Source organism: Ceratotherium simum, chromosome 29 (assembly GCF_057802395.1).
Source record: "Ceratotherium simum simum isolate JZ-2026a chromosome 29, ASM5780239v1, whole genome shotgun sequence".
Lineage (NCBI taxonomy): Eukaryota > Metazoa > Chordata > Mammalia > Perissodactyla > Rhinocerotidae > Ceratotherium > Ceratotherium simum.
Window position 1 is genome coordinate 38,665,299 of NC_141928.1, and position 18,727 is coordinate 38,684,025.

At 41.1% G+C, this 18,727-nt stretch overlaps 1 protein-coding gene across 1 annotated transcript in view; it reads left to right on the forward strand.

Annotated features, from left to right (window-relative positions):
* Window positions 1-18,727, forward strand: part of LOC101396000 (stimulated by retinoic acid gene 6 protein-like) — a gene marked incomplete at its 5' end in the record, with an annotated part of 37,927 nt that overhangs the window by 9,704 nt on the left and 9,496 nt on the right. Inside the window, 8 exons of the mRNA XM_087419485.1 lie at window positions 1,293-1,421; window positions 2,281-2,351; window positions 3,712-3,823; window positions 9,676-9,829; window positions 14,569-14,644; window positions 16,829-16,910; window positions 17,253-17,301; window positions 17,768-17,885. Of these exons, the coding sequence (XP_087275611.1) occupies window positions 1,293-1,421; window positions 2,281-2,351; window positions 3,712-3,823; window positions 9,676-9,829; window positions 14,569-14,644; window positions 16,829-16,910; window positions 17,253-17,301; window positions 17,768-17,885 (791 nt within the window). The remainder of the gene's footprint in view (window positions 1-1,292; window positions 1,422-2,280; window positions 2,352-3,711; window positions 3,824-9,675; window positions 9,830-14,568; window positions 14,645-16,828; window positions 16,911-17,252; window positions 17,302-17,767; window positions 17,886-18,727) is intronic.

Here is an 18,727-nt window from a genome sequence, read left to right on the forward strand (position 1 = left end):
GGCACTGATCTAGGCTCAGTCCCAAAAATTAATCGTTGAGTCCTCAAGACACGTTGATGACAGTGTGGCAGTGCCATCCCCAGTTCACTGATAAGAGAAGGAGGCTCAGGGGGTATACAACTTACTAGTTAAAAATCATGGGACCGGAATCCAGACTAAGGAAATAATAAAGATTTGGTCTCATGATTTCAAATATATTCATGGAAACATTATTAATAAAAAGAGATACTGGAGAGTCTAAATGTCAAATATAAGGAGAAAGTTTAAATAGAGTTTGGTTCATCTAAATAATGCACTATTATGTGGCATTAAAAGTGGTATTTGCAAATAATTTTTAACCATGTGGGGAAATGATTATGATATATACAGACCTATATATTTGTTACAATCTCAGTTTATAATATATGAATATGGACACAGGTAAAGATGAAAGACACTGAAGTATTGACAGTGGTTATGTCTCAAAGCATATGTTGGAGAGGAGGATGAAGGGAAGACATGAGCCCCCACATCTCAGCATATCTCTGTCCTGCACCCTAACATCACAACATCAAACCCTGATTTCCCATGGGGGGAAATACTCTGGAAATGTAATAAACATTACATGTTTATAAACATGAATAATAATAAACATGAAACCAACTAGTAAATTGTGAAAGACAAATCACAATGTTATTAGTCTTAAAATAGTGAAAAAAACCTTTTTTTCATCAAAATGAAACTGAAAACACAGAAAAACTATGAGCATCATCTTGAGAGACCTGTTATATGTGGGAGCTTGTGCTGCTCCCAACATGATGGCAATAACAGGCCCTTTTTTCCTTCCTCCCTCCTTCCCTCCTTTCCTTCCTTTCTCTCTCTGATTCTCTATTTCTCTCCCTCTTTCCCCTCTCCATCCCTCCCCTCTTTATCTCCCCCACCTCACCTTTCTCTCCCTCTCTCACCTTCCCTCACCCTCCCTCTCCCTTCTTCTCCCTCCCTCTCTCCCTCTCTCTTTCCCTCCCTCTCATATTTTCCAAAAGCATTTAATACCTAATCAGAAAAAAACCATGGATGCCCTTTGTATAAAATAAAATGCGGGTGTTGAGACTCAAATCCATGGCTGCCAGACTCCAAGTCACTGCTCCTTTGATGAGGTTGGGCTGGGGAGCAGGGATCCAAGCTCTGAGAGATCCAAGCTCTGGGCCTTGGTGGGAGCAGGCTGGGGCAGGTAGATTCTTGACCACAGCTTCACCAGGGGCCGGGCCCTGCCCCAGCTCGAGCGCGCACCCCGTGGTCTGCTTCTGTTGCAGTTCGTGGGGAGGTACGAGGCCATAGTGTTCTACTGGCCCTCGCTGCTGTGCCTGGCCTTCCTGCTGGGCCGCTTCCTGCACACGTTTGTCAAGTCTCTGAGGGTCCGCCTGGGCTGGGAGCTCCCGATGGTGAGCACCACGTACAAGCACTGTGTGTGCTCTGACAGGTTTGGTCTTCACCACAGCGCTGTGAGGTAGGCACTACTATTACATCTTCCATTCTGCATTACGAAACTTGGACCCAGAGAGGTGAGTTGCGTTGCCCAGGGTCACGTAGCTAGTCTGTAGCAGAGCCAGAACGGGAACCCAAACAGTTTGTTTGTTGAGGCTCTCTCTGAACCACTCACTCTTCTTCTTTTTCTAATTCCTTGAGGTATAAAGTTAGGTTGTTTATTTGATATCTTTCTTTTTTCTTAATGTAGGTGTTTACTGCTATAAACTTCCCTCTTACATATTGGCAACATGTAAGATTCATCTCATAGCAAATACAGTTTACACATTAAATATGTGTAGCAAAATAGATGACTATTGTGGAAAACTTATCACACTTGGATAAAGCATTTCAAAACATACCATTGACGTTTATTTCTTCAAATACTGCGAAATAAGAAATGAGCAAAAGAAACTCCTATTCATAAGAAGTAAAAACACTAGGTTTTGGAGTGTTTCATTCCTGAAACAATGTTTTGAACTACGATGGGAAATCACCAAATCTCAAAGGGAAAAAGGACTTCACGAAACAGTGCCTGTGCACTCAGTAAGCAGAAGAGTCACGGAAGGCCAGACCTCTGGCGTTTCATGAAAGCAAGTGCTTGGTGATCAGGAGACTGGACCTTGCCCCTCTCTTTAAGAAATGACAGATGTCTGGGAATGGCTCAATCCAAAAGAGCAAGTTTTACCCAAATTCCTGCCCTCTGTGATGACAGCCCCTCAGAGACCAAAACTCGAATTTGTGAGCCGAAGCATAAACCTCTCTCTTTTCTCACAGGAAGAAAAGCCTTTCTTGGAAGTTCACCAGGCCGAGCATGTCAAAAAGCTCCTGAGGAAGTTGCCCGTGCAGTAAGTCAAAGATGGATTTATTCACCCCTCGCTGTTTGCACCAACACTGATGGGCCCTGACAGCGTGAGAGACCCTGAGAGGACTGGAAGGGCACTTGTTTGCTAATAACAGAAACTCAACTCAAACTGGAGGAAAGACAAAAAGGAAATTTATGGCCTTACATGATTTAAAACATGAGATAGTCAGTTTCAGACACAGATGGATCCAGGGGCTTAACTGATATCATCAGAACTAGATCTCTTTCCCTCACCTCTTCTCAGCTCTGCTTTTATCTCTTAGCCTCATAGGTGGGCTTCCTTCCTATGATGGCTCCCAGAATGTCAAGTTATACTCTCCTGGTTTAAGCTCACAGGAAAAAGAAATTTTCCTTTCTAATAATTCAAACAAAATTCCCATGAATGTGTTTCATTGGATCAAACTGGAGCCCATGCCATCCCAGAACCAATTCCTGTGGCTGGGTGATTGGAGAAAAGTGATTGTTAAGTGTGGGTCACGTGGTCACCACTGGAACCAGGAAGTGGTTCAGTCTTACTGAACCACAGGACTGATGGTGGGGAGGAGTAGATTCCCAGAGAAAAACTCAAATGTCATTACCAATAAAAGAGGACATAGCTCGTGGCCTCATACAGGTCACCCCACCCCTGTCACTGCCACTATGTACAAGGGGATGTGCTCCAGAGAAGGGACGTATATAGTCCAAGGTCACACAGTGGCAAAGCTAGTACTTTGGTTAGAACTACATTTGGCTACATATGGCAGAAAATGCAAAATAATAGTGGCACAAACAAGAGAGAGATTTATTTCTCTCTCATGTAAAAGAATTCTGGAGGTGGGAAGTCTATACTGACCCTAGACTGTTCACCATGGCAGGTTACCGACCATCTGTCTTTCTGCTCCAGTATCTTAGTGGTTTCCATTATGAAGGCTGTCCATGGTCACAGATAGATGCTGGGGCTCCAGCCTGGACCAGCCACCATGTCTGCATTTCAGATGGCAGGCAGGAGAAAAGAAGGAAGGGCAATGGGGTCCTTCCCAGCTGTGTTGGTTCCATCTAAGCACCCTCCCCAAAGTTCCACACCACACTTCTGATCACAGCTCATTGGCCTGTACTTCTTAGTCCTGGTCACTCGTAGCTGTAAGAGAGGTCAGGAACTTTTAGTTTGGTGAACTGCTGCACTGAATAAAACTGAGTCTCTGTTCTTAAGACTAAAGGGAGAATGAAAACTGTGGAATCTCCCAGTGTTCTTTCTCTTCACTCCACTCTGAGACGAAGAGGAGGAGATGAGGTTATTTTCAGAAGAATCAGGCATTTGTTTACCAACCACAACCTGTTTTTTCTTGGTGTTTATTCACTCACAGGGAGAAAAAAAAGTCTTGGTTTCAAACCAGGGTATATGAGTGGGACCCCTGCTTTCAGTTCCCAAGCCGAATGATCGGAACCACTGTGTTGGCTTTTATCTGCCTGTACCTTGTAAGTAGATCTGAGCAAATCCTTTTCTGTTTCATAAATGGGGTGGGGCTAGGGCAAGGGCTGTTCTTAAAAAGCTGGATCAAAATTGAATCTCTGTAAATCAAAGAAGTACAATTCTTTGACTCTACCATTTTGACTCCAAGGACACTTTTACCCACCTGGTGAATGTAACTAGTACATATAATTGAATTATTTAAGGAGACTTCCAGCTGCCAATTCCGCATGTAAAGAGCTTGCAAGACACCACTCCATCCTAACAACAGGTAAAACCCTGAACTGAAAAATCAACAACTCTTCTTAGATCTATAAGAGAAATGAGGTCATGGGGCAAACCACTGCCCCTAAAATTGGAGAGACAGATAGGTGGATATAGAGAGTCACAACAGAATGGAGCAGAAACCCCATGGGAACCAGTGCCAAGGTAGGGAAATCTGAACTGTAATTGACACCATCAATCAATTGGATATTTTGGACATCCACAGACTACTTCATCAACAGCAGAATACACATTTTTCTCAAGATTACATGGAACATTCACCAATATAGACCACATCCTGGACCACAAAACACACCTTAACAAATTTAACAGAATAGAAATCCTACAGTGTCTGCTCTCAGGCCACAATGGAATTAAACTAGAAATCAATAACAGAAAGAAAACTGGAGAATCCCAAAATAGTGGAAATTAAAAAACATATTTTTAAGTAACATATGGGTCAAAGAAAAAATCTCAAGAGAAATTAAAAATAAATGAAAATGAAAACACAACTTATCAAAATTTGTGGGAGGCAGCAAAAGCAGTGCTTAGAGGGAAATTTATAGCATTGAATGTATACATTAGAAACAAAGAAAGATCTGAAATCAATCATCTAAGCTTCCACCTTAGGAAACTAAAAAGAGAAGAGCAATTTAAATACAAAGTAAGCAGAAGAATAGATACAATAAAAATTACAGCAGAAACCTATGAAATTGAAAACAGGAAATCAGTAAAGAAAATCAATGAAACCAAAAGCTGATTCTTTAACACAATCAATAAAATCAATAAGCTTCTGCCAGAATAACTAAGAAAAAAGGAGAGAGGGCACAAATTACTCATGTCAGAAATGAAAGAGGGAACATCACTACAGATTCCATGAGCATTAAAAGAATAAGAAAGGAATAGTATTAAAAACTCTATGCCCACAAATTTGATAACCATCTGGACCAATTCCTTGAAAGACACAATCTGCCACAACTCACACAAGAAGAAATAGACAATCTGAATAGGCCTATGTCTATTAAAGAAATTGAATCAGTAAGTAATGACCTTTAAAACAGAAAGCACAAGGCCCAGATGGGTTCACTGGTGAGTTCTACGAAACAAGTATGGAAGAAATTGTACTAATTCTCTATAATCTCTTTCAGAAGATAAATGCACAGTGAATACTTCCTAACTCATTCTATGAGGCCAGCATCATCCTAATACCAAAACCAGACAAAGACATTACAAGAAAACTGCAGCCCAATATCTCTCATGAGCATAGATGCAAAAATTCTAAACAAAATATTAGTAAATCAAATCCAACAATGTGTAAAAAGAATTATACACCACAACCAAGTGGGATTTATACCAGATATGCAAAGCTGGCACAATATTAAAAAATCAGTTAATGTAATCAGTCACATCAACAGTCGAAACAAGCGAAATCACATGATTATATCAATAGATGCAGAAAAAACATTTAACAAAATCCAACACCAATTTATCATAAAAATTTTTAGTAACCTAGGAATAGAGGAGAACTTCCTCAATCTGATAAAAATATACAGCTAACATCATACTTTATAGTGAGAAATAAGAAGCTTTCCCACTAAGATCAGAAAGAAGGCAAGGATGTTCCCTCTCACCACTCTTTTTCAACATTTACTGGAAATCCTAGCTAATGCAATAAGACAAGAAAAGAAAAGGAAGTAAAAGCATACTGATTGGGAAGGAAGAAGTAAAAATGTCTTTGTTCACAGATGACATGACTGAGTATGTAGAAAATCAAAAGAATCACCAAAAATCCTCCTGGAACTAATAAGCAATTATAGCAAGGTCGTATGGTACAAGGTTAACATACAAAAGTCAATTGGTTTTCTATATATCAGCAATGAACAAGTGGAATTTGAAATTAAAAACACAATACCATTTACATTAGCACCCCCCAAAAGAAATGCTTAGGTGAAAATCTAACAAAATATGTACAAGATCTACATGAGGAAAAGTACAAAACTCTATTGAAACAAATCAAAGAAGAACTAAATAAATGGAGAGATATTACATATTCATGGATAGGAAGAGTCAATATTGTCAAGATATCAGTTCTTCCCAACTTGATCTATCTATATTGGGATTGATCTATAGTGGGATTCAATGCAATCCCAATCAAAATCCCAGGAAGTTATTTTGTGGATATTGACCAACTGGTTCTAAAGTTTGTATGGAGAGGCAAAAGACTCATAATAGCCAACACAATATTAAAGGAGAAGGAGAAAGTTGAAGGACTGACACTACTCAATTTCAAGACTTACTGTAAAGCTGCACTAATCAAGACAGTGTGGTGTTGGCAAAAGAATAGACAAATAAATCAATGGACAGAATAGAGAGCCAAGAAATACACCAACATAAATATAGTCAACTTATCTTTGACAAAGGAGCAAAAGCAATACAATGGAGCAGAGATTTTCTTTTCAACAAATGGTGCCAGAACAACAATACATCCACATGCAAAAAAATGAATCTAGACACAGACCTTGCACCTTTTATAAATATTAACTTAAAATGGATCATAGACCTAAATGTCAAATGAAAAACTATAAAACTCCTGGAAGATAACATAGGAGAAAATCTAGATGACTTTGGGCTTGGTAATGACTTTTTAGATACGACACCAAAGACACAATCCATGAAAGAAAGAATTGACAATCTGAACTTCATTAAAATAAAAAAATTCTGCTCTGCAAAAGACACTGTCAAGAGAATGAAAAGACAAACCACACCTTGGGAGACAAAATATACAAAGAAGTCTTAAAATTCAACAATAAGAAAACAAAAATCCATTGAAAAATGGACCAAAGACCTTAATAGACACCTCAAAAAGAAGATATACACGTGGCACATTAAGCATATTAAAAGATGCTTTACAGCATATGTCATCAGAGAAATACAAATTAAAACAACAATGAGATACTACTACTACATACCTATTAGAATGGCCAACATTCAGAACACTGACAACATCAAATGCTGACAAGGATGTGGAGCAACAGGAACTCTCATTCATTGCTGGTAGGAATACAAAATGGTACAGCTACTTTGGAAGACAGTTTGGTGAGTTCTTGCAAAACTAAACATACTCTTACCATATGATCCAGGAATCACCCTTTTTGGTATTTACCCAAATGCATTGAAAATTTATGTCCACACAAAAACCTGCATAAAGATGTTTATAGTAACTTTATATGTAACTGCCAAAATGTGGAAGCAACCAAGAGTCCTTCAGTAGGTGAATGGCTAAATAATGTGTGGTACATCCAGACAATGAAATACAATTCAGTGCTAAAAAGAAATGAACTATCAAGCCATGAAAAGTCATGCAGGAAACTTAAATGTATATTACTAAGTGAAAGATGCCAGTCTGAAAAGGCTACATACTATATGATTCCAACTATATGGCATTTTGAAAAAGGCAAAATTATGGAGACAGTAAAAGATCAGTGGTTGCAGGGGTTGCAGGGAGGGAGGGGTGAATAGGCAGAGCACAGAAGATTTTTAGGGCAATGAAAATACTTTGTATGATACTGTAATGGTGAAGACATGTCATTAGACATTTGTCCAAATCCATAGACTGCACAAGACCAAGAGTGAACCCTGATGGTGACCTATGGACTTTGGGTGATAATGATGTTTCAGTATAGGTGCATTAATTGTAACATATGTACCACTCTGGTGGGCGATATTTATTGATAATGCAGGATGCTATACAAGTGTGGGGGCAGTTAGGACTATAGGATATCTCTGAACCTTCTTCTCAATTTTGCTGTGAATCTAAAACTTCTCTAAAAAAATAAAATCTTTAATAAAAAAAATCCACACAAAATCAAACTGATAATAGTTAAACCTGCACATGGTAAAATTTATCATTGACTAAAAATTGATGGGAGAGAAATATATTTGAAAACATTTTGATATGCAAAATTTGACCCAGGAACGTTGACTTGGTAGAGACAATGATACCTAAAGGAAACTTACAATAGCAGAATCTATAGTCAGCAAATTATGCCATGAACAAAAGTCATGTCATTTAAACATAAAATAATTGATCCTAATAAATAATTTCATTGGATAATAAAAATAAAAGGGGAAAAACTAGAATTTGTCTACTGTACTATATTTCAAAAAATGGATCAAAAATTAAAATGCTTTATTTTATTTTGCTCTTATTTAAGTTTGCTTTCTCAACAAGAAATTTTAAATGTTGGCATAATTCTGACTTCAGTATTTTATTAAGCACAGATTCAAAACATTTCATGTGGTCCAAGTTATGTGAGGTAAAATGTCTGAGTCAAAATGGAGGCATAAAAATAGCAAGGCCAAATTGTCTTGTGCTCATTTTAAATGTACTAGGATGATGCCTATATAAACTAATCCTGTGATTAAGTTTTAGTTGAATATATTACTTAGGTTATGCTGAAGTACCACATAAACCCCCAAATTTCAGTGACTTAACACCACATATATTTTTGCCCACATAGCAATGTTGAGTGGTGGTCAGGTTGGGAGGCAGCAGTTCTCCATGTGCTATTCCATAATCCAGATTCTTCCATCATGTGCCTTCATCATCCCCAAGAACCCTCACCATCTGCAGCCAGTGAGCAGAAGGGGAAAGTGTGTGGAGAAATGCATGTGGGAGGTTTTCAAAGGCCGTGTGGAAGCAGCACACATTCCTCCCATTCCTCTTCCTTTGGCAAGAACCTTGACACGTGGCCACATCTAACTCAAGGGAGGCTGGAAAATGTAGTCCAGCTTTGTGCCCAAAGTAAGGGTGAATGGATTTTAATGGACAACTAGAATTCTTTGCAACAATAAATAACTCACTTGGAGTTATTGTGTTTCTTAAATTTTATTGGTTATCTACTCTATGGCAAGCACTATGCTAAGAGCTGGAGAGAGAGTCTTGGCCTGGGAGAAGCCCATGGTCTAAGAGAAGGAGAGAAGATGGTATGAAGTACCTGCCATCTAAAGAGAGAAAAAGGAAAGGTGAAAGTGTTCTGGAAGGTTAGTGAATTATGAAGCTACCTGAAGACAACAGCATTTGAGCTCCACATTCAGAGATAAACAAGATTCGGCTGGTGAAGTAAAATGGCAGCAGGAACTCTAGAAGCATTGGCATGACGATAGAAGGCATGAGGACAGGATGGTGGGAGTGAGCAAGCATGATATGTGTACAGGAAGTGGTACCTTCTCCAATTTGGTTACCACCAAGATGCAAGAGGGGGAACAGTGAGAGATGGCTGGAATTGTCCCCAATGTCACCCCTTATTCAAAGTGAGCCATTCACTTCACTCTGATTTCACTAATGTTTGAAAAGTTCCTCGAGCCCTTGTGAGGCGTGGTCTTGTGTGCTGTAGGGTGAAGAACAGAGTGTGGAGTGACTCCTGTCTCCAAAGAAATCACAATCCTGTTCATCTCAGTATAGCCAATCTAGAGTCTATTTCAGATGAGTTACAAATTTTGAAGAGTTTTGGCCTCAAAACCAGAGACCCATATGTTGTTCACATACTGAGCTGGACTCAGGTGAGACCTTGAAACGTTTACTCTGTGTCCCCAGTTCATTGCCATTGAGTTCTACATGTTCGTGTATGTGAGAGATGAGCTGGATGTGTTTGAAGGTGAATTGGAGAGCTACCTCACCTCCGTGAACCGGACGGGGACCCTGACCCCAGTCATCCTGCAGGTGAAGGAGCTGATGAGCGTTGCCGAAGGTAAAACCATCATGCCACCTTTGTTCCTGCCACCTGTGTGGGAAACAGAGAGGGAATTGTAACTGCTGGCAGGTGCACACCTGGAGTGATTATTGCTGCTAGCATTGCTATTACCTGCATGAGGTGACTGGTGTTGGAGAAGAATGTGTTACAACTGATAATTGCCTGCCTGCATTGACTAGAAGGTCAGTGGGGTCAGGACACAGGCCATTTTGTAACACCTATTTGGGGCTGAATTGAACACGCTCTGAAAATTTTCTCATCTTAAATAGCCTATTTTGTTTTGATGCCACTGGGAAGAAGTAAAATCGTGATATATTTTTCACTTTGGAAAAAATAAAACATGAAGTCTTGACTTTTCTTTAAGATTATATGAAAAGTTTATTTGTATCTTTCAAATTTTATGTCTTAGTTCAGGCTGCTATAAGAAATAGACTGGGTGGTATAAACAACAAATGTTTATTTCTCAGAGTTCTGGAGGCTGCGAAATTCAAGATCAAGGTGCTGGCAGATCTGGTGTGTGGAGAGGGCCTGCTTCCTGGTTTGCAGGTGCCATCTTGTCTTTGTATCCTCACATGCTGGAGAACAAGGAGAGGAAGGAGGCTCTCTCATGTCTCTTCTCATAAGGGCACTAATCCCATCGTGAGGGCTCCATCCTCATGACCTAATTACCTCCCAAAGGCCCCATCTCCAAACACCATCACATTGGGGATTGGGGTTTCAACATATGAATTTTGGGGGTACACATTCTGTCCACAGCAGCCACATAACCTTTCTTTGAAAATGACATATTCTACTTATATGTCACTTGCCCATGGCAGGGGAGAGTTCTTCACTATTCCCTTATGAAAAAGGACCCTGGACAAGACGTCAGCATAAACTCACTCTGTGACTAGTCAGGACCCCTCTCCTGGCCTCAGTTTCTCACCTTTAAAATGGGGCTTGGATAGGGGTACTAAATGGTTTCCACAAGCCTTTGAGCTCTGATATTTGATGGCTATAAATTACCAAATGTTCCTTAAGCCATGAAACAAGTGATGCAAATGATATTTTTACTTAAGATTCATAAGCTAGTAGAATATCAAAACCAGAGGGGAATAGATCTACTATGAATTATTTGAGGACAATTCCCTTACATATATGTGATATGGAAAGTTACCTTTTACATGAACGCTGAGGCAGATACTGCTTCTTTCATGTTACCATATTTTATTGTTGCCCTTGAGCATTTTTATTCATCTTTAATGTGGATTTATGTTCAGCCTGATGAGTCCTTGAATATAACACTCAGCGAGCATATTCTAATCTTCAATTTCAGTAACACTCATTCCAAATCATACTTTTGTGTGTGTGTGTGTGAGGAAGATCAGCCCTGAGCTAACATCCATGCCAATCCTCCTCTTTTTGCCGAGGAAGATTGGCCCTGGGCTAACATCCATGCCCATCTTCCTCCACTTTATGTGGGACGCCGGCACAGCATGGCTTGACAAGGGGTGCGTTGGTGCGCGCCCAGGATCCAAACCTGCGACCCCGGGCCGCCGAAGCAGAGCGTGCGCACTTTATCGCTATGCAACCGGGCCGGCCCCCCAAATCATACATTTAAAATTCACATTTCCATCCCCATTCAGGGCAAGTCTTTAACTCAAACCTCAGTTTCTTGGTCTGGGTGAATTGTAGTGAATATATCACCATATTCACTGATGTTCTATTCCCTCTTTGACATATTTCTCACATGTTTAAGCACTTTGAGGATCAAAGCATAAAATTTTCACTCTATCTCGATCTGGGCTCTTCCTATCCTTCCCTTGTGAGGACGGCTCCCCTGCATCCCCAGGAGGTTGATTTATGGCCTTTTACCCACATTCTTTGTGTTGGTTGAGGTTTGGGATATAGCAATTGTCTAATCCTGGTGATGCCGGAACAAAGACACATTTGAAACTTGAAAGGAATGGCAGTCAGCTTTCTTTTTTCCTTCTTTTTAAAACAGCTTTATGCAGATATAATTCATATACCATACAATTCACCCATTTAAAGTATACAATGCACTGGTTTTCAGCACATTCTCAAGGTTGGGCAACCATCACCACAATCAAATTTAGAACATTCTGATCACCCTAAAAAGCAATCATGACCATTTGCTCACTCCCCATTTCTCCTCCACTCTCCCAGCCCTAGATAACCACTTTTTTCTGGCTCTATGGATTTGCCTATTCTGGACATTTTATATAAATGGAATCATACAATATGTGGCCTTTTCTGATTGGCTTCTTTCACATAGCAAAATGTTTCATAACGTTCATCTATGTCACAGCATGTGTCCGAACTTCATTCTTTTTTATTGCTGAATTTTATCTTGTTGTATGAATATATCACATTGTATTTATCCATTCATCAGTTGATGGAAATTTGGGTGGTTTCAACTTTTTGGCTTTTATGAGTAATACTGCTATGAACATTCATCTGCAAATTTTTCATATGTTTTCATATATGTACCTAGGAATGGAATTCTGGATCATAAGGTAACTATGTTTAACCTTTCAGGGAATTGCCAGACTGTTTTCAAAAGCAGCTGCATCACTGTGTATTTCCACCAGTGATGTATGAGGAGTCCAATTTCTCCATATTTTCACCAATACTTGTTAGTATCTGCCTTTTTTATTATAGCCATCTAGTAAGTGTGAAGTGGTATCTCATTGTGGTTTTGATTTGCATTTCCCTGATGACTAATGATGTTGAGCATCTTCTCATGTACTTATTGGCCATTTGTACATCTTCCTTGAGTAACGTCTATCGAAATTCTTTGCCCATTTTTAAATTGGGTCATTTGTTGACTTATTATTGAGCTGTAAGAGTTCTTTATACATTCAATACACAAATCCCTTCGAGAGATATAATTTGCAAATATTTTCTCCCACTCTGTGAGTTGCTTTTTCACTTTTTTGATGGTGTCTTTTGAAACACAAATGTGTCTAATTTTTATGAAGTCCAACATATCTTTTATCACTTGTGCATATCAAAGAAACCATTTCCTAACCCAAGATCACAAAGATTTACTCTATTTTCTTCTGAGACTTTTATAATTTTAGGTCTTACATTTAAGCCTACGATCCATTTTGAGTTAATTTTTGTAGATGGTGTGAGGTAAGGGTCTAACTTCAGTGTTTTGCATGTGAATATCAGTTGTCCCAGCAGCATTTGTTGAAAAGCATATTCTTTTCCTATTGAATTGTCTTCTCATCCTTGTTGAAAATACATTGACAATGAGGGTTTACTTCTGGATTCACAATTTATTCCATTGATCCTTTTGTCTATCCTTATGGCAGTACCACACTGTCTTCATTACTGTCAATTTGTAGTAAGACTGAAATCAAGAAATGTGAGTCCTGCAATTTTTGTTCTTTTTCAAGATTGTGTTGCCTATTCTGGGTCCCTTCATTTTAACATGAATTTTAGGATTAGCTCGTCAATTTATGCAAAAATGGCATTGAAATGTGATAGGGATTGGGTTGAATCTGTAGATAATTTAGGAAGTAGTGCCATGTTAAGAACATCCAATACATGAAACTGAGATGTCTTTCCATTAACTTAGGTCTTTGTTAATTTCCTTCAACAATCTTTGTAGTTTTCAGTGTACAAGTTGCATACTTCTTTTGTGAAATTTATTAACTATTTTATTCTTTTTAATACTATTGCAAATGCAGTGTCTTCTTCATTTTCAGATCATTCATTGCTAGTGTACAGAAATAGGTGATTTTTATATATTGGTCTTCTGTCCTGCAAGCTTGCTGAACTCATTAATTAATTTTAATTTTTTTGGTTTATTCCCTAGGATTTTCTGTATATCCATACAGATATATAGAGATATATATACAAATATGTATATAGTCATTGGTGAATAGAGATAGCTTTATTTGGTCCTTTGCAGTCAGGATGCATTTTCTTGCCTAATCGCCCTGGCTAGACCCTCCAGTACAATGCTGGATAGAAGTGGTGAGAGCAGACATTGATTTTCTCATTCCTGAACTTAGGGGGACAATAGTCAGTCTTTTGCCCTGAAATATGATGTTAGGTGTGGGGCTATTTGCAGACGCCTTTTATCAGGTTGAAGAAATTGCCTTCTATTTCTAGTTTGTGGAGTGTTTTTAATTATAAGAGGTGTTGGATTTTTTAAAATGCTTTCTCTGCACATATTGAGAATCAGCTTGTATGAAAGCTTTTACACCCACAAATCTTCCTTCCCTGTTTCTCCATCCCTCTCTCTCTAATACACAGAATCCCTCTAAAAGCAAATTAGATACAAAATATTAAAAACTTGTTGAAAGACGATGAATGAATAGTCAAGAACTCTTGATTCCAGTTATCCTTGTACGTGGTTGATGTTTAACTGGGGGTGGGTTACCATCCCCCCCAAAAGTGGCAATTAGAAGTTCAACTATTAATCGTTTTACAAGGATGGAAGCGACCTGTGATGTGTATACCCCATAATTTTCTCTTCCCGTTACTCACTGTAGATTGAAAATATTAATACCAAAGGAAGGATTGTGCAGGAAATAAAGTATATCAAGGGTGTGCGTGGCTAAAATGAAACGGAAATATAAGCAAAACTTTATTTACACAAGAAATGTGTTAAAGGAAGTATAATATATTTTGCCCAGGCCTTTCTGATGTGTTTCTGCATTTTGAAAATACTGTTTCTGGTTCATCTTCTGAAGCCTCTCCTATCACTTTTTCTATTTCAGGAGTCTGGGTGGTGACCATTTTGCCTGCCTCCCTTACGTGTGTGAGCTACCTGTTTCACATTTTGGCCTGTTACAGGTGAGAGGGCTCTGCGAGTCATTTGTGTCTTCAGCCAGGAAAGCATCTGACAGACTTTCCTAAGAATTCCCAAGCAGTGCCAGCAGTGGCCGCAGCAGAACCAGGAGTGTATGCAAGAGGTCCAGGACAACCACATCTACTAGTAGTAAGAAAAAAAACCAAACAACAACTATTGATTTGAGCTTCTGCTATCATCTAGACATTGTGCTAGAATCTTTTGATTGTCCCACAACCCTGAGGGGTACTTTCATCTCCATTTTTACAGCTCAGAAAGCTGAGACTCAACAACGTAACCCAAGCCATTAGCAGCCGATCATGTCTTCTGACCCCACAGACTTTGTCATTTCCTGTACACTCTGGCATCTCTGTTGGCTATCACATCTGCCCTGCTCTCCAGAACCAATCACACTGGGCTCCCAGCAGATGAATCTGGCTCAAGGGGACCTCACAGGAGATTGGGTCAAGGGGACCAGGTGCAGGAGGTGCGAGAACAGCAGTGCAGGAGGAGGGGACGGCCTTCAGCATGTAACCAGCATTTGCGTGCAGACAGCAGTAGAATTTTAGGTATCTACTGCTCCCTTTTCTGTCTCTCTGCCTTTGTCTCTGTCCCTCTCTCTTGCTGGCTCAGTCTCTACTCACACTCACTCACAGGAAGCACATGGCCAATCCCCACTGCCCCGGAGCATCCTGCCTTTACATGTTCTCCATCTGGCTGTCCAAAGGGTGGGTCTCTTGCAGATGGTATCCAAGAGAAGACTCTCCTGGCACAAAGAGGCCCCAGCTCTCCATCCCCACCCTAGCTTGCTCCCTCTCTGCTTTCTTCTCCCTGGACCCCGTGGGTGGACTGCACACTGCTGCTCTCCCCACCCTGTCTGATGTAGGGATATGTCTGCTCCTTCTTTCATTAGTCTGCAAGTGTCTGGGAGATTTTCAGTGAGGCATTTGACCACAACCAGGGACAACGACCCTGCAGAACTGGCTGTGTGGACGTGGGTGGAAGGCAACTGAGGTACAGGGAAGAGAGGGCACCTGTGGTGCGGAGGCCTCATTCCTGTCCAGGCTGGCCTCTCCCTCCCACAGCTGTTGCCTGGGAGTGATGATCCCTGCCCTGTCCCTTTACAGGACCATGGGGTAAATGAGATATTGGAGGGGAAAGCACCCTACAAACTGGGAAGCACTAGCAGTGTGCCACTATTTTTATTTTTCTTAGCATTATTCCAACCTACACACAGGCCTTTTTTTTTTAAATGTTACAAAAAACATAGTGTAAAGTAAGTCTTCCTCCCATTCAGACCCCACTTTGTTGCCCCAAAGCTAAATATTGGTATTAATTCTCTGAGCATCCTTCCAGACATTTTCTATGCAAATATATCTATATGTGTGTTCGTATTCCTGGTAGCACACTCTACTCCAGTGCTGCTGAACAGAAACACAATGAAAGCCACAGATGCAATTCTGAATTTTCTAGTAGACACTATTAAAAAGGCAAAAGGGGGGGGTGAAAACAATTTAATAATATATTTTATTTAACCCAACATAACCCAGATATCATCATTTCAACATGTAATAAATATACATCCCGTATTTCATACTAAGTCTTCCCAATTAAGTGGTCATGAGATTTCAAAACAACCTGGAAAATGCTGGAGATAAGATGTTAAGAAAAAAGGAGGACACAGAGGTGAATGTGGACTATAATCATAAGTATGCCAACCTAATCTTTATGCAAAGGGCCAGACTAGCACATGGGATTTCCTGGGGTGTGGGATTGTGAGGGGTGGTGGTCCCTTTTCATTTCCCTTTATGTTGTTATAAGGTGGGGCTATCATTAAAAATGGTTTTCTGTCTTTATCTGTTTTAAAATATTGTTACATAAGTAATACATATTCATCACAGAAAAAATCAGAAAATAGAGCAAAATGAAGAAGATAAAAGACACAGCCTCAACAGTGACAATCAGTCTCCATTAAGACAGGAAACTATATTATTTTTACAAAATATATTAAATTTAAGAGTTTTAAGGCTGATCAGAACCGTCCCGCGAGCTGTGGTCAATTCAGGGGGCCTGAGCTGCCCACCATCTCCCTCCAAAGGCCTTTTGGTTTATTAACCATTATCTATTGAGCTCTAAGTGCAGAAAGTGCCATAATTATGGACATTACTAATTTCCCACTTTTTCTCTAGAAAGCACATGAAGAGGTTGTGGGCAGGAGATAAACACTTTCTCCCTTTGAAGTTCCACAATCCTTCCTCGTCGGAGAGTGTGGTAAGCCTGCAGAGGTCTTTCTCTGCTGCGACACTAAGCGATTTGCCAAAACCTGCTCTCCTGCATCTCGGACAGGGGCAGGAGCTGGGGGAGGAAGAGCCCCGGACTGGGAGTCCAGTGTCCTCCATTCTAGTATGCTCTGCTGCTGAGTGACTCGGAACAAGTCACTACGCCATCCCGCCCTCCATTTCCTCATCTGTAAAATGAGGATGATCACATCACATGCCTCAGTGGGTTGGTGGGTGAACCTCAAATGAGACAGGGATACTGGACACGTGTGTCACAGGCAATCAAGGTTTTCTCCCCTCTGAGAGAGACCCCCCTTTTTTTTTTAAATCTCAGGTGGCCATTGCAAGGTACTCTGGCTGGCAAATAGCCTACATTCTGTGGGGTAAGTGCCATCACGTGACCCATTCAACTCAACACGCATTCCCTGGGCACCTGTGGAGTCCTGGTGTGGGCAAGGAGGAGAGAGGTGAGGCAGAAGCAGCCCCAGCTCCTCCACGAGGGACCTTCAGGAAGGGAGAAGCACACACATATAGATCATCATCACCATCTGTCCTGAGCCCACAGGGCATATATGCTAAGGGTGGTGGTGACCCAGAGCGGGAAGTGACTATCCACACCCAGGGTAGGGCACAAATGCTTTCTGGTGAGTTGACATTTGAACTGCACCTAGCAGGATGAGCAGGAGATCAGCAGGAAGAGAGGGGAAGTGGTGTCAGGCAGAAGAAACAGCATAAGCAAAAGTGCCAGGGCCCTCGATGAGAGGAGGATGGAGGGAGGAATGCAGGGAGGAACACGCAGGACTGGAACATGAAGGGGCTTGACTGACCACTGCCTCCCTTGGCCCACAGGCTACCTCATCATCCACGTGGTGCAGAGCCTGTGTGGCCTGGCCATCATGTATGGCCTGGTGTTGCCCATCATCCACAAGCAGGGCCTGGAGATGCTCCGAGGACTGGGCATCGGGACGTAAGCGCTGGGGCTTTCTGTCATTACCCAGGGCCTGGGGGCTGGTGGGCTCTTGCAGCTGCTCTCCAAAATGCCCCTTCCCTGTGGGCTGTCACCAACCTGTGGCCCCATGCTCTCAACTCTGATGCAGGGATGAACCATCATAGCAACTCACAGGGGTGGGAGCCTTACAGTTTACAAAATGGTTCCACTCTCACTGTTGAATGGAGTCCTCACAATTGTGTGTGTGTGTGGCGGGGGCGGGGGGGGGTGGATACAAGTATGTCCATTTTATAGCTGGGAAGATTGAGGTTCAGAGAGGTCAAGTGAGAGACAAGACAGTATAGTGGAAGGAGAGAGGGAATCTGAGCTTAGGTTTTAGATCACCTGTGTGACTTTGGGTAAGTTGCTTCTCTGAGCCTCAGTTAACCCATATGGAAGATAAAGGTGAATGCTGACATTACTGAGAATTTACTATGCGTCTTTTCTCTTAAGAAACCTTTGAGGTTGGGGCTTACGTTAGCCCCATTTTTTCAGATGAGGAAACAGAGGCACAGAGAGGCTAAGCAATTTGTCCAAGGACGGGGAGGAGGCAGGATTGGGAGCTAGGCAATGGAAACCAAAGCCTCATTTAACCCCACCCCACATTGGTGCTCGGAGGATGCAAAGACGGGATGTGGTACTGTCTGGGGACCTCCCTGCTCTGAGCTCCTTGGTTCCATCCTCCTCTAGAGCTCCCTGTGAGTCTGAGGCAGAGCCTGCCCTGTCCACTGTCCCATGGCTTTTGTGAGCTCTTCTAAAAACTCCATTCCTTTCTTGGATTCCCATGCTGTGAAACCACTCATCCCAGCTGCCCCCTCTGG